Source organism: Sinocyclocheilus grahami, unplaced genomic scaffold, assembly GCF_001515645.1.
Source record: "Sinocyclocheilus grahami isolate Dianchi unplaced genomic scaffold, SAMN03320097.WGS_v1.1 scaffold65.1, whole genome shotgun sequence".
Taxonomy (NCBI): domain Eukaryota; kingdom Metazoa; phylum Chordata; class Actinopteri; order Cypriniformes; family Cyprinidae; genus Sinocyclocheilus; species Sinocyclocheilus grahami.
The window spans coordinates 55,740-72,678 of record NW_015505244.1 but is presented as its reverse complement, the minus strand read 5'-3'; the positions used below and the strand labels follow the sequence as shown (position 1 = coordinate 72,678).

The following is a 16,939-nucleotide window of genomic DNA, read 5'->3' as shown; positions in this document are numbered from 1 at the left end:
TCTTACAATACAACATTCTGCAGACCTGCATTGACATACTGCCTACATACACATTAAAATGTCAATGTCAAGATTCAGGCCAGGGTTGTTCTTGTCATTGTAAATGGTAAAGCTCACTAGATGTTTTTATTTTTTATTTTTTATAAAAGTAAAATTTAAACCATATGTCAGTCAGTATACACTACTAATCAAAATTTTGGCATCAAGAAGATTTTTTGAAAGAAATTCACAGTACAGGCTTTTATAATGTTACAAAAGATTTCCATTTCAAATAAATGGTGTTCTTATGAACATTCTATTCATTAAAGAATCCTAAAAAAATGTATCAAGGCCTCCACAAAAATATTAATAAGCGCAGCTGTTTTCAATATTGATATAAGAAAAGTTATTTGGGCACCAAATCAGCATGTTAGAACAGTTTTTGAAGGATCATTTAGATATAGATATATTAAAACAAAAACAGTTATTCTACATTGTAATATTTCACAATATTACTGTTTTTTTTACTGTATTTTTGATCAAATTAATGTATGCGTGAGCATAAGAGACCTCTTTTTAAAAAAATCTTACAGACTCCAAAATTTTGAATGGTAGTGTGTAATAGGAGTCTGGCCACAGGTGAATTTATTTGTTTAATGTGACCTGTGCTATGCTATTATGATCCAACCCCATTTTTGTAAATGTACCCCATTCTTACATGGTAAAAAGACTGTTTTCATGGGAAAATAGATTGTTGCACTTCTGTGGTGCATACATGTAGTAGCTGAAGCGAAAAAGTGGGAGTAAAAGTATAAGGTAAAGTAAAATAATGAGAAGAACGAAGAATGCGTGCAATCTCATGGGAAAAAAAACATAGGCTTAAGTAACTTGTCTCCAGGCCTACTGGGGTCCTTCCTAAGCCTGTAGGCCTAAACCTTCACATTCATGTGGCCCTGAAGGTGTGGCTTTGGTTTTTAATTATTGTGGAAACGACCTTTGTAGTTATTGCTTTATTTGTTGATTTTGGTAGCCTGTTTCTAAGAAGAAATGACTCCTTTTTGTATAGGCCATGTCTTCCTGTAGCGTAAGTGTTTATTACTCCCTCAGATTCCTGAGCTACTAAAATAACCGATTATTGCTAATGCAAAACACTTAGTAGCCAAATTCTGATAGGAGATGTGAAGTTCTGTGTGCTCACTGATGATAAGCTCCTGACAGAACACATAAACTCTCTTTGGTTGTCACATATGTCATATAAATATATAACATTAAGTAGTATAGCAATGTTTTGCTGTTACACTTTTCATGGAAATCAACTTATGAATGGTTTACTTTTAGTTTCTATAGTTTTTGCATATTAAACTGGAATATGCGAAAGTGTTTAAATTATTTCTACCATTGTGTTGATTATGTGAACAGTACACAGGAGTATGTTTGCGCATTTATTGCTTAATCACGAGTCACATGTCTCGCATGACATATTGAACAAGAGCCCTTCAGTATCATTCCTTGCAGGAAGTATCTTAAGCATAGGTCAGGCCCACATACTGCCTTCGCAGAACCTCCAGCCCCTCCCTGGCAACCAGTTTGACAAGACGTTTATTCAGCACAGCTCCGTGGCATTCTCACATGTCGGATCTCAGCATTGTCATTGAAGTCACACCCAGAGAGAGACACAAAACTGTTCCTTCATCAATACTTCACTGTCCAAGGCTGTGATGGGCAGGTCCACTAATTTAACTACCAGAGTGTCATTTGACATTTAGCCTGCTGCATTTACAGTGGGGCAAAAAAGTATTTAGTCAGCCACCAATTGTGCAAGTTCTCCCACTTAAAAAGATGAGAGAGGCCTGTAATATAAGCTCACGTTGGCATGCAAACACAAAAAAATCACCTGCTACTCTTTGAAGGCCAGTAATTTTTCTCATTTTAGTGGTGGATGTGATGTTGTCGCTTCTCTACATGGACAGCTTTACAGTCACAGGACTGAGTGCATGAGCTTTACTGCTATCATGTGACACATGCTCAAGTCACTGTGATATTTAGCTTGAGTGAAAGAAACTAGGGTGCTATAGCCATGAGAGCACAGGTATTTTAAAAGGCCATATCACTTGTTATATTGTATTTGATGTTATTTGAGGTTTTGTGCTAACAATCATTTAGCTAATCGCTGTTTATGACCATTTTCCAAAAGGAATATTTGTTGCCATAGCCATGAACTGGAGATTAGGAATTTAAACTAAAAGAGTCCTTTCAGTGTTTCCCCTAGGTTTACGGCTTGGGAAAGTTTTTCAGTTTTTAATGGTTAAATTACATTTTATTAATCAAAAAGCATGTCTAATTAATTAAAATCATGAAACTTAAACAATTTAACATCAATTTATTAAAAGTTTAACAAATATTAAGTTTAGGGCCCTATGAAATGTTTTATTTGTCCAACCTTATGTTTTATTGTAACCAAATTCTGTTTTAGCATGTCTAATTTGAAAGCATAAAACAAGTTTAATTTATTCTTACAATAGCCTTATGATTTTTTTGCTCAGAAATTCTGTGTTGTGTGTTTACATTTTGTTTTAAGGCATAAAACATTCATTTAATCTATCTTTTAAGTAATGAAAATTAAACAAATTTAATTTTTTGGAAAATAAAGGTCATTTAATATTACAATTAAAACATTGAAGAAATATTGAATGCTTATTTCTTAAAAATAAGGTTTTAATAATTTTAGTAGTAGTAGTAGCAGTCTGTTACGTACATTCTACTGAACAATAGTAATATATTTCTGCCGCAATGCCCTCAAGTTAAACCAAACTTTTATTTTGACGGGTTGCCGTGAATACCATTACATTTCTGTGTGTGTATGATATGATGATAGTTTTACTCAGATGAAACGGTCAAATGCTGATGAAGTGACTCTCAGAGCAGTTCTGGAGATGTTGTTTGTGTATTTATGTCCTCATTTAGTGAGACGGCAGACGTTAATATCACCGGAAGCGTCACAGTAATAATGGCAGGGGAAACACTGCCTTTTATTTATTTTATTTTATTTTTTTGTGCAAAACAAACTTTTAAAAGTCAGTCTCAAATTATCAGGAGTCTTGTTAAAAAAATTAATTCGTAACCACTCATTTCTTCCATTGGGATCATTCAAAAGGATTTGCAGAGCAGTAGGTGCTACATGCAGTCAGAAATAGAACAAGATTTTTCTACTTTTCACTGCAATTATTAGTTCTTCTGGTGTAATAGTAGAAATAAAACTCAGTGTGACTGGGCAAGCCATATTTATGAACACACAGTAGATGTTGTTGATGTGTAACTAAGTTATCTTATTGTAATTGGGAGGAAGTTTTGAGTTCTAAAAGTTAAAGTATTGTTTCATGAGCTGCAGTATCAAGTTCAATTTGTGTCCTTGCAAAAGATCAAGGAAAATTTGATTTCTTATCACCTGGGGCCTGATGTATAAACGCTGAATTTTCCACGCACATTTAGGGATTTATAAAAAACTAGGCGTAAATATGTGCACACCGTACGGACACTCTAGACCATGCGTACGCTCTCTTTTACTGGAGTGAGCGAAATAAGGAAGCAAACAGAATGATTTTAAAGTCTGTTCTACATTTGACATACACATTTAGATTAAATATGACGCTCTGAATAATGAAGTTAAGCACTGAAATTTCATGAAATTATTATCCAGAAATTACAACATTTGTATATGAATTTAAACAGAAATATTTGCAGTGGATGTGCTGCTTTTGAACAATTTTCCTGTGGTATGCGATTTAATGTTTTAATCACAGCGAGGATTGCTTGACGTATGACAATTCCGTTTGAAATTGTGTTCTAAATAGCAAAACTCATGTTCTGAGAAAATACTTTTGCACGAATAATGATCATTGATGTGAACTTGAATCGTCTGATGGCTTTGGAACATATAGGCGGTAATGACAGACGATGGATGCGCTCGTTGATCAAACAGTCCATTGGCTGGTTTGAAAAGGTCCGATGACAGATTGCATTTAAAAACATATGAGATGCAGTGAAATGAAATGAACCTTCACAAATTCATGTCACGTTTCCTAAACTTTTAAACTGTTTTAACTATGCATGGCTTTCTTTGCATCTCTTGCGTGAGACACGAGTGCAGCAAGTCATGTTTGTCCATCTAAAAAAATGTGCTGAATGACTTGGTTTCGGTTTTAACCTAATCAAGATCTTCTACGCATTGAGCTACTATATTTCTCTAATATTTTGAACGAATAATGCAGCAGTGGCGCATCTCGTGGGCTAAAGTAAACTAACAAAACATTAAAATGCAACAATGTCACTTACATCATTATCACCACATCTCGTGCTCCACTGATGACGCTCCCTGACGCACACCTAACATTCGATTGTACCATTTTTGCATTCAAATGTTTATTTTAAATTCGATTAATATTAATTTTTTTTTATTCACAATCTCCTCGTCACAGGCAGGCATTGCAGCATGTGTTCGTGTGTGCTGTCTGCGTCACTCATAACACGTGCCTATATGGAAAAAAATTTATAGCGTTATCGATGGTGTACCGTCGATAAATACCGACACCGTTTTATCGCCCAGGCCTAGCTCCATATATGGCTATTTCGGGGAGGAGACGGAGTGGAGATTCATGTACGCACAATCTTCTGCTGACTGGGTATTACAAAGGGAATTTTGCGTAGGTTCTGGCGTATGCATGGCTTTATAAATCTGAAAACTTTTGTACGTACGCAAAATCTAGCTGTTGTGCGTACGCACACATTTAGGATGAAATCTATGTAAAGTTTTATACATGAGGCCCCTGGACCTTAAAAAATATGCAAATAAAATGGAATCTGTAATGCATAGATTAGTACCTGAACACCATTATTATATCCTCGTTATTCATCTGAAATGACAAAAAATAAATAAATAAAAATGAGGTTTGTTGCTGAATAATGTGTTACCACGCCAGTGTACACCGCACACTACAATCGTTGGCATGCAGAAATAGGGGAGTCCATGTGGGGGATTGACGTTGGCAATACTTTTCTATCTTCCCTCCAGCAGTGCAGACAGATGGAGAGAGACGTGTTCATCTGGAAAGTTTTGGCTTATGTAGTGCCTATTCTCTATAACTGCTGACTGCTTTAGTTTGCCTAAACAATTCAAAATGTCACCACTTTACTTTCTGTAAATTATAGTTTAGTGTTCTATCTAATATGGGTGCGTTTTGTTATGAAACACCACATCTCGTGCTCCACTGATGACGCTCCCTGACGCACACCTAACATTCGATTGTACCATTTTTGCATTCAAATGTTTATTTTAAATTCGATTAATATTAATTTTTTTTTATTCACAATCTCCTCGTCACAGGCAGGCATTGCAGCATGTGTTCGTGTGTGCTGTCTGCGTCACTCATAACACGTGCCTATATTTAAAAAAATTTATAGCGTTATCGATGGTGTACCGTCGATAAATACCGACACCGTTTTATCGCCCAGGCCTAGCTCCATATATGGCTATTTCGGGGAGGAGACGGAGTGGAGATTCATGTACGCACAATCTTCTGCTGACTGGGTATTACAAAGGGAATTTTGCGTAGGTTCTGGCGTATGCATGGCTTTATAAATCTGAAAACTTTTGTACGTACGCAAAATCTAGCTGTTGTGCGTACGCACACATTTAGGATGAAATCTATGTAAAGTTTTATACATGAGGCCCCTGGACCTTAAAAAATATGCAAATAAAATGGAATCTGTAATGCATAGATTAGTACCTGAACACCATTATTATATCCTCGTTATTCATCTGAAATGACAAAAAATAAATAAATAAAAATGAGGTTTGTTGCTGAATAATGTGTTACCACGCCAGTGTACACCGCACACTACAATCGTTGGCATGCAGAAATAGGGGAGTCCATGTGGGGGATTGACGTTGGCAATACTTTTCTATCTTCCCTCCAGCAGTGCAGACAGATGGAGAGAGACGTGTTCATCTGGAAAGTTTTGGCTTATGTAGTGCCTATTCTCTATAACTGCTGACTGCTTTAGTTTGCCTAAACAATTCAAAATGTCACCACTTTACTTTCTGTAAATTATAGTTTAGTGTTCTATCTAATATGGGTGCGTTTTGTTATGAAACCCTTTAATTTGGTGGGAACCACTGAATTTAACATCCATTTTTTGTTTGTTTGTTTCCAGATCGAGCTGGCAGCATTAGTACATTGGACTCCTTGGATTTCGCACGGTATTCAGATGATGGCAACAGAGAGTCAGACGAAAAAGTGGCAGGTAAGGAGAATCCTGCTGTCAGATCTATTCCTCTATCTATATATAAAAATCAATGAAATGCATCTGGATGGTCAGATTGGATTTTTATCACATTTTGTGCATGAACACCCAGTCCTAGATCATATTTGAAAATCATATCGGATTTGTTTGCAGTGTGCCTCACATGCCACGATGGGACAGTTGGCTACTAGTTAAATACATTTTCCTCAGCTACAGTGACTGGTAATGTGGTTGGTTTTAAATATGCAAGTGTTCTTGAATTCCAACTTTGTGTCATACAGTATTTTTAATACTGGAAATCTTCAGTCCATTTCATTTTAAACATTTTGCATGCACTTATCATCATATTAGACCACAATTGACCGTAGCCAAATTTTCTATTTACTAATGCCCTGAATTTCCAAGAACACAATTCAGCAGTTACAGTATTTGGCCATTTTTTAGGCAAAATGAGAAGGAATTGGCTTTACTGGACGTTTGTCTGGAAACTATTAGTGGTTCAGCGGCTTGTGTAAAACTCTTTTATGAGAGGCGATTTGGTCAGTGTTACCGTATATGACACAAGATTCTTGGCATTCATGATTGATGTGAATTCACATGGGTCAAACATTATGGTTCACTGACCGCTTTCATCAGCGGTCTCATAGATGAGTGCTCTCTGTAGACGAGTAGGAGGGTTAACTAATAGCCTGTACGCTAAACTTTTCTTTCTAATTGGGCTGTACTGATAATAACTATCTTGCTTTGCCATTTCTTTCCAAGCAAAAGGTTTTCTGGCTCTCAAGTTTCCTCTCTTGCCATTTCCCTGTTTTGAAACTTGCTTGGCTAGGTTGCCATGCTGTTCCTTAAGCTTTTTCCTGCATTAGCTTGAGTCCCTCCCAAGCTTTAGATTCCTACATTATCCTAGCAGATATCGATTTTTCCGATCAAAATGTTTTGTTAATAATAATTCCTGTGAAAATTCACGTCCCCTACCCTCTCCCAACACGAAAAAAAAAAAAAACGTTTCGAAGCTGAGCTTTACACAAATATTTGTTGGCTCCTGGTCAAACAGTAAAGTCAATGCATTTTTTACAAAGTATTAGCGTTTCTACTATCTAGTGATATATTTTGCTTGTGGTCTTTTTAAAATGTTAACATTTTCTGTTAGTATTATTAGGGTCCATTCACACCAAGGCTGCATTTTTAGCATTGAATAAAACAGAATGTACTTTTTGTAAAACAAAAAAATGTACTAGCCAATGGCGATTCAATTGCCAAGGTGTCCGTAGAGGGTTGTATTTATCTTTTTACATTTTATTTCTTGTATTTTTATTTATTATTTTTGTTTCAGATTTTATTATTTTTATTTATTCATTATATTTCAGAAAATTAAATTTTGTTATATATTAAGTAGTTAAAGTTAGTTAAATATTAAACATTCAATTGTTTGTAAATATATGACTTTGTCACATCAAACTTGGTGTGAACAGGCCTATAGTTTATATTAATGTATAAACAAAACAAAAAAAATTGTGAATATAAATTATAACTATTTCTAATTTAGGTAATGGGCAATTTTATGTGCTTGAGTGTGATTTTGTTGAAAAAGCTAATAATGGGTAAGTAGAAAGCCTAAGGAACCGTGCAGCAGAATAAGATTGCTCTGTACAAAATGTCACGTTTGCACCCCCAATTGGGAATTTCCTCCCAAATCTTGACCCCTTCAGCGATGAGCACAGCCCTGGCTGTCTGACCTGGGGTTTATTGGCTGTCTGATGGGTCTCTATTCTAGTATTTCTCTTTCCAATACTGGACCACAAACCATCCAGGCAAGCACGCTTTGCCACTATTTATTTTATTTTTTTTGCTTGTTCTTACATTTTTCCATTTGTTTAACTTGCATCCTGTGCTGTGTTGATCAGCAGCACAAGTGCCTTTGTCCCATTTGAGCTCTGCTTTATCTTAGCCTTTTCTCTTTTTTTCATTTTTCTGATTTCGTTGTTTATTTCTCTTCCATTTTAATTAATCTTTCTTTTTTTCCCCCTCCCTTCTTTGTCTGGCACTGTTCAGGTAGATGGTGTTCCAGAAAACATATTAGGAAGCAGAGCTTGTGGGAGTCCCACCTGCTGATCATCAGTGCACAGTCATGCAAAGTGTCCTGTGCTCGTCATGCTTCTGTTTCCTGGTGTCTCTGGGTGTGTCTCAATCCGTTCCCTAGTTCATACACTGCCCAAAGATGTCTAGGGCTGTCCCATGATCACAATCCTTCCAGTACACTAAAATGTTTGCTTCCTCAAAATTCCCAGAATGCTTCATAAAAATCAGTAAGAATCAGCTGATTCCAGACGGAATATTGGTCATTACATGTTATGCAGCAGTGTTGGTTGTTTTTTTTTAATGCGAGATCTTGTAATCTCGTCACAGGTAATTTAGTCATCAGTGTCCCAATTGTTAGTCCTTGCTAATCCCAAATTTCCACTGATTACTGTTTTAGGAAACTAGGGAGCAGAATGAGACACAGCCTGTGTTAAAATTCGCTTAGCAGGTCCACGGTAGCAGGATTGCTGCAGGGTTTTGCATACACTAGTAAATCCCTTACCAGTTGAACAACTGTTTTACAACAAAGATCAAATGCGAACAACAGGTGGATTTAGATTTTTGTCTATTTAGGATTTGCTTCTGTATATATGTGGCATTGTCAACCTGTTAGAATAACAGTCGTACTGAATCCTGTGAGGTGCTCGGGTTTTTGACTTCTTGTAGAGCAGTTAGTTTTATTTAAACTGAAGTGTGTAATTTTTTTTTTTGTCTGTGTTAAATTACTTTCTCATATTCCAGCTTAGTATGCCGAGACCGTTGTAAATAAGCCATTCAATGATCGATTCCCCTGAAAAGTCTCTATGGTGCTGTCGAAACATTTCTCTGCGTCCCGAACAATCTGACAGGACATTATCGGTCTAGCCAATGATGTGAGTTTGGGCTGAGACTACCCATTTCATAATTAGGCCTGTCCCAAATGGCACCCCGGTTTACACTTTGTTGTAATACTGGGTAGGAGTCCGATGTGAAGTCCATGCCAATGTAGTCTTGAAGTTGGCGCACTATTCTGCAACCTAAAATGACAAATAGGACACTCTCATGGTCTTGTGAACTTTATGGACACATGCGGCTAGATGGCAAATAAACTTAAGTGCACTATTTAGGACAGGGCCATATATTTTGCAACTGTTTGATACACAGAATATGAACACACTTCAGCTTTAGAAGTCAAACGGAATTAGAAGATCTAAAGGAATTTCAAAAAAACTGAAGGATTTTTTTTTTTTTTTTACCTTTCATCCAAAACAAACAGATTTGCTTTGCTCTAAATCCCTGGTCAGACACCAGCTAGAGAATTAATTTTAATTAATCTTTCTTTTTTTCCCCCTCCCTTCTTTGTCTGGCACTGTTCAGGTAGATGGTGTTCCAGAAAACATATTAGGAAGCAGAGCTTGTGGGAGTCCCACCTGCTGATCATCAGTGCACAGTCATGCAAAGTGTCCTGTGCTCGTCATGCTTCTGTTTCCTGGTGTCTCTGGGTGTGTCTCAATCCGTTCCCTAGTTCATACACTGCCCAAAGATGTCTAGGGCTGTCCCATGATCACAATCCTTCCAGTACACTAAAATGTTTGCTTCCTCAAAATTCCCAGAATGCTTCATAAAAATCAGTAAGAATCAGCTGATTCCAGACGGAATATTGGTCATTACATGTTATGCAGCAGTGTTGGTTGTTTTTTTTTAATGCGAGATCTTGTAATCTCGTCACAGGTAATTTAGTCATCAGTGTCCCAATTGTTAGTCCTTGCTAATCCCAAATTTCCACTGATTACTGTTTTAGGAAACTAGGGAGCAGAATGAGACACAGCCTGTGTTAAAATTCGCTTAGCAGGTCCACGGTAGCAGGATTGCTGCAGGGTTTTGCATACACTAGTAAATCCCTTACCAGTTGAACAACTGTTTTACAACAAAGATCAAATGCGAACAACAGGTGGATTTAGATTTTTGTCTATTTAGGATTTGCTTCTGTATATATGTGGCATTGTCAACCTGTTAGAATAACAGTCGTACTGAATCCTGTGAGGTGCTCGGGTTTTTGACTTCTTGTAGAGCAGTTAGTTTTATTTAAACTGAAGTGTGTAATTTTTTTTTTTGTCTGTGTTAAATTACTTTCTCATATTCCAGCTTAGTATGCCGAGACCGTTGTAAATAAGCCATTCAATGATCGATTCCCCTGAAAAGTCTCTATGGTGCTGTCGAAACATTTCTCTGCGTCCCGAACAATCTGACAGGACATTATCGGTCTAGCCAATGATGTGAGTTTGGGCTGAGACTACCCATTTCATAATTAGGCCTGTCCCAAATGGCACCCCGGTTTACACTTTGTTGTAATACTGGGTAGGAGTCCGATGTGAAGTCCATGCCAATGTAGTCTTGAAGTTGGCGCACTATTCTGCAACCTAAAATGACAAATAGGACACTCTCATGGTCTTGTGAACTTTATGGACACATGCGGCTAGATGGCAAATAAACTTAAGTGCACTATTTAGGACAGGGCCATATATTTTGCAACTGTTTGATACACACTTCAGCTTTAGAAGTCAAACGGAATTAGAAGATCTAAAGGAATTTCAAAAAAACTGAAGGATTTTTTTTTTTTTTTACCTTTCATCCAAAACAAACAGATTTGCTTTGCTCTAAATCCCTGGTCAGACAGCAGCTAGAGAATTATGTGAAAAAATAAAACCTGTGTAAATATTTTGATGATCTGGCAGCTCCTCCAGCAACCTCTGCTGCATGTGTTCATTAGATCCATAGCGTGCGTGTCCCTGTTTTGGTTCTGCCTCAGCTTCTTACAAAAGTTGTCGTTTTTTTTTTTCTTTTTCTTTTCTTTCCTTTTTTGATTTTGTTTTTTCATGGCCATCCTTTGTTCTTTTTTCCCCCCTTTTGTTTTGTTTCTTTGTTCCCTTCTCTTGGTTGGATGCCTGTTTGTGTGTGACCCACTTCCCCCTGGTCCAGTTCTGGAGTTTGAACTGCGGAAAGCCAAGGAGACCATTCAGGCTCTTCGTGCCAACTTGACTCAGGCTGCAGGTGGCGTACTTTCAACTTTTACATACTTCAGTCCTTTCTGCTATAGGAGCTGCTCTCATTCCTAAAGGCAGTTTTTAATGTCCACCATAAATCAAATTCCAGCTCACTCGTTTTTCTTTCTCTCTCTTTCTGTAGAATGTGAGATTCCCTCTCAAGAGAGAAAGAACTACAAATCCAGTCCTGAAATTCAGGTTACCCTATTTTTCATTTTTTTATGATGGTATTATAAGCTTAAATATATTAGGTTTCTCTAATAAGCTTGTTATGAACAATTAGTTTGAATTGAAACTACATTAATTTCTTCCGATTGTTTTTCCAGGAACCTATCCGCACTCTTGAAAAGAGAGCCTTGAATTTTTTAGTTAATGAGTATTTATTGAAAAATGAATATAAGTTAACGTCCATCACATTCTCAGATGAAAATGATGATCAGGTAATATTTTATACATTCATTTTTATAGAATTATTTGCATTAGTATTTTATTTCTAACTGTTATTCATGATATTTTATTTCTGCAGGATTTTGAGTTGTGGGATGATGTGGGTCTAAACATTCCCAAACCTCCAGACCTGCTGCAGCTCTACAGGAACTGTGGGAACAGCCTGCCATTGCATCGGGATACTGTGGATGTGGCGGTCAGTGTGGATCTGAATGACTTGCCAGGAGACTATTTTACCCAGGAACCTGTGCAGCAAACTGAGGCTGTACAGGTATTTACATATTGGAAGAACTGTTGGTATTGTAGTATAATAGTTTTCCGATTAAGATCCATATTCTGGTTAAGCCTTTATTCTGAAATAAAATACATTTCTGATTCATGGCATATGGTAGCTATTTTAGTCACTCTCCTAGAAACTGGAATATTGGCCTAATCAGCTTAAGGCCAATTAAATTAATGCATGTACACAACATTTACATAATCAGAATATTGCCAAATCCTAGTAAACCCCATGTAAAATATCTATTCAAAAGGGTCTAAAACATGATTTTGGGTGGTCTTGGGTTTCTCTGGTCTAAAATATTACACCTTTTAAGTAATTTCGATGTTATCCGCAGCAGCAGGAAGTGGTTCAGGAGCTGGAATATCAGATCAGCCTGCTGAACAGTGAGAAACAGAGTCTGGCTGAACAGATTAAAAAACTCCAAAGGTAAGAGTCATCGCCTGCTGCCTGTGAGCCCAATTCAATCAGAACCATTAGAAACCTGCCGCATGAGCCCGAATAATCGGAGCTCAGAGCAGCCACCTGTTATTGCTGTCGTAATTCATATCTGCAGGGTCTGATCTCGTCAGCTGATGTTTATAAAATCCACATTTCTCTGTGAAAAAATATTTAGTTATTAGTCACGATTCCCTATGATTTTGATGCTGATCAGTTCATCTGCTAAACTAATGTCACTAAACCATTTTTTTTGTTTTAATTAAATGGAAGTAACATGCACTGGATATTATACCATATTATAATAATAATAACATCATATTTAGTTATTTAAAACTAATATTGATTTTTAATTGTCAAAGCATATACATGTGTTATGATCAAATGTATAGGATTAGTTTGTTGTTTATATATTTATTTATAAATGTTATTATTATTATTATTATTATTATTATTAATTGAATGTGTCAACCACACAAACTACACTACTGTTCAAAAGTTTGGGGTTGGTCAGATTTTAAGTTTTACAATTTTGAAAGAATTCATCACCAATGCTCTGTTTATTTGATCAAAAATACAGTAGAAACAATAATATTTAAATATTACAATATAAAATAACTGTTATGTATTTTAATATATATATACACTGCCGTTCAAAAGTTTGGGGTTTGGGATCAGTAAGACTTGTAATGTTTTTGTAAAGAAGTCTCTTATGCTCATCAAGGCTGCATTTATTTGATCAAAAATACAAAAAAAAAACATTAAAACGCAAAATGTTATTACAATATAAAATAATGGTTTCTATTTTAATATCCTTTAAAATATAATTTATTTCTGTGAGGCAAAGCTGCATTTCCATTAGTCATTACTCCAGTCTAAAGTGTCACACGATCCTTAAGAAATCATTCTAATATGCTGATTTATTATTAGAATTATCAATGTTGCCAATTTTTTCGAAACTGCGATACTTCTTTCAGGATTCTTTGATTAATAAAAAGTTTAAAAGAACAGCATTTATTCAAAATATAAATCTTTTCTAACAATATAAATCTTTGCTATCACTTCAATAAAAGTTTTAATTTCTTTCAAAAAAGAAAGAATAAAAATGTACTGACCCCAAACTGTTGAACTGTAGTGTATATTGTTAGAAAAGATTTATATTTTAAATAAATGCTCTTCTTTTTAACTTTTTATTCATCAAAGAATCCTGAAAAAAAGTATAACAGGTTCCAAAAAAATATTAAGCAGCACAACAGTTTCCAGCACTGATAATAAATCGGCATATTAGAATGATTTCTGAAGTATCATGTGACACTTAAGACTGGAGGAATTAATTAGATTTTAATGTATATTAAAATAGAAAAACGTTATTTTACATCATATTAATATTTCACAATATAAATTTTTTTCCTGTATTTTTGATCAAATAAATGCAGCCTTGATGAGCATAAGAAACTCCTGTAAAAAAACATTAAAAATAGTTCTGGTCCCAAACTTTTGACCTGTAGTGTATATATATATATGTGTGTGTGTGTGTGTGTGTGTGTGTTACAATTCTTGAATCAATAGAAAGTTAAATCTATCAGTATTTATTTGAAATATAATTTTATTGTAGCATTATATTAAATATTATAAACTGTCACTTTTAATTAATTAATTGGAACCTTGCTAAAAAAAAATAAATAAATAAATAAATAAAATAATTTATACAAGAAAAATGTACTGGCCCTAATCCTTTTAATGTGCTTTCAAGCGCTCTAGAAACTGTCCCCCTCCGGCTCAGTGGACTCTCATCATTATGACCTTCTGCTCTCTGACATTTTCAGCGTGGCATTTACGTTTCTTAGCAAGTGAAGAGCTCTACATATCTTTTTTAACTAGTTTTGCCTCCACTTCATACTTTCCTGTTCTGTTTGCCACAGCACTACTGTATATTCACTTCTATACTTGCATTTTCATACATTTTGCACACCACTAAACGTAATATACTGTTTGTGTGTGTGTGTGAATCCAGTGATATACAGGCACTTCAGAGGAATGTTTCATCAGAACCCACATCTGCAGTGAAGTTGATTCAGTCTAAAGAAGACACTCCATGTGGTAAACCCCCCCTAGACAATGGACAGTATTTGGACATACGAGGGGTCACAGAAATGGACAGCTCCTCAGATGCCAACACTACAAAGACCTCAACCACTACTACTGTTACTACTGACTGCACTGAAAGCACCACTACTGCTACACAACCTTACAACAAACTAAAGAGTCAGCAGGGTAAAACCTCTGTGCAATTTGACCAACCCAACAGGTGAGACCTGCACTTCCTTATTCCAATGGACACTCTTATGACTATAAAAAAGGAGTTGATGAGATGCACAGATGCAAATAAAGCACTCAAGCAACAAACTTCTATTAGAAGTGCTATCTTAGTGAGCTTTCTATCTAGGCCATGTTTTCAGCATCATCATAGTTATACTCCTAATGTGAAGGCTTTCCAAACATTAGGCTGCAAACCTGTCACCATAGAGCTTTGCTGATTTGGATGGTTGCTATAGCGTTGCTTTATGGTTTCTGATATGTTCCAGTTGGTTTCTAGGGCATTGGTAGGTGGTTGCATACCATTCCAACACAAAGGAGTCAACCTCCATGTCTCTATGATATTCTGATCTCTAGATATTGCCTAAGTCCATCCTTTAATGTACAAACCCGATTCCAAAACTGCCGTTCAAAAGGTTGGCTTTAGTAAGATTTGTAAAAATGTGTTTAATGTTTTTGTTAATTAATATATTCTATTAATTAAAGAATCCTGAAAAACTAATCATGGTTTCCACAAAAAAATTAAGCAGCACAACAGTTTTCAACATTGTTAACTGGGTAACTAAAATTAAAACCATAAAAAAGTAATAAATAAATAAAATCAAACAATTGTTACTCGAAATGAAATAAAATAAATGTTAACTGAAATAAAATGTATTTAAAAAAAATATTATTATATTATTATTAAATTTTTTTTTATTATTCTTATTTCAATTTCCAAAACGTTTTTCATTTTAATTTAGTTTAACCTGATGAACTAAAATAGCTAAAACTGAAATAATAGGAATTTTTCATATCAGTCATTTAAGGCTACGTTCACACTAGGGCTGGGTTTTGGCACAAATTTCACGATTCGATTCGATTCGATTCTCATTCACAAGCTTTCGATTCGATTTGATTCAATATCGTACCAAAGCACAATGCTTATTGCGATTTATTGGATGGGAGATGCCCTTCAATGTTCCATCCATTAACTGAAAACAGGCTAGACTAATCGTAATCAATATCGTTTCGTAAAAATGAGAATCGATTATAATCGAGATATCAGTATCTTTTACCCAGCCCTAGTTCACACTGCGAGCCTTAGTGCTCAATTCCGATTTTTGCTCAGATCCGATTTTTTTTTTTTTGTATAGCTGTTCACATTGTTGTTTTAAATGTGGCCAATATCAGATTTCCAGTGTGAACAGATCATGGTTCTGAACTGACCCGCATGTGCAAAAGAACAATACGAACAGAGTTGCCAGGTTTTCACAAAAAAATCTGCCCAATTGCTTCTCAAAACTAGACCAATTACGTTCTGGGGGTTATATATCGCGTTAGTGGGGTCGCTTTAACCCACGGAGTTGAAAAACAACCCGCGGCAACAATCAAAAAGTATCCCAATTCTGCGGGAAAACTGTGGACTTGGCAACACTTGCGCAGCACGCTGTCATACGGAAGTAAACACGAATGACAAAGCAAGCAATTATGTGTTTATTTATAGTGTGATCTGCCACAGAAGCCAGTGAAATTATGCGCAGGCAATATGAAAAATAAAGACAAGGATGTGACACAGGAGAGCAGAGTCTTGAAACTTTTATGATATGAGCCCTTATGTTTTGCTTGCATATAGAGTTGTCACTGCAATACTTATGAGTTCTGACACATCACTGTACTTCCACTGACTACTTTCGCAACTGTCTTGATACATTTGGGTATGTCAAATCTTTGAAGTGACTCCCATGAGCACAGAATCTGGACGAAAGTTGATCTAGAGTGAGATAAAATTAATTCCGATATGACCGTTCAGACTGCGGTCACACTACAAAACATCTGCCCTATATCGGATTTAGTACTACATATGGAAGTGGCACAAATCGGAATTAAAAAGATCAGAATCCATGTGGTTTGTACGGTTCACACTGTCATGAGAAAAATAGATTCGAGTCACATGTAAGTAGGGCTGGGTATCGTTCAAAAATGTTCGATATCGATACCGAAACCTTTACTTCGATACCGGTTCCTGAACGATACTTTTTTCAATACCAATTTTATGAAATCTATTTGAACAAGATTACATTATCTAAAAAAAAAA

The 16,939-nt window shown here is 35.8% G+C and overlaps 1 protein-coding gene across 4 annotated transcripts in view; it reads left to right on the top strand.

Annotated features, from left to right (window-relative positions):
* The window catches only part of LOC107584935 (lisH domain and HEAT repeat-containing protein KIAA1468 homolog), a 56,232-nt gene that overhangs the window by 4,626 nt on the left and 34,667 nt on the right, over positions 1-16,939 (top strand). For 2 of the 4 annotated variants that reach the window (XM_016271705.1, XM_016271704.1), the window contains exons 2-8: positions 6,190-6,279; positions 11,317-11,388; positions 11,524-11,579; positions 11,708-11,821; positions 11,908-12,099; positions 12,446-12,537; positions 14,561-14,854. In XM_016271705.1, the coding sequence (XP_016127191.1) occupies positions 6,190-6,279; positions 11,317-11,388; positions 11,524-11,579; positions 11,708-11,821; positions 11,908-12,099; positions 12,446-12,537; positions 14,561-14,854 (910 nt within the window). The remainder of the gene's footprint in view (positions 1-6,189; positions 6,280-11,316; positions 11,389-11,523; positions 11,580-11,707; positions 11,822-11,907; positions 12,100-12,445; positions 12,538-14,560; positions 14,855-16,939) is intronic. The other 2 variants (XM_016271707.1, XM_016271706.1) reach the window with 1 other exon arrangement.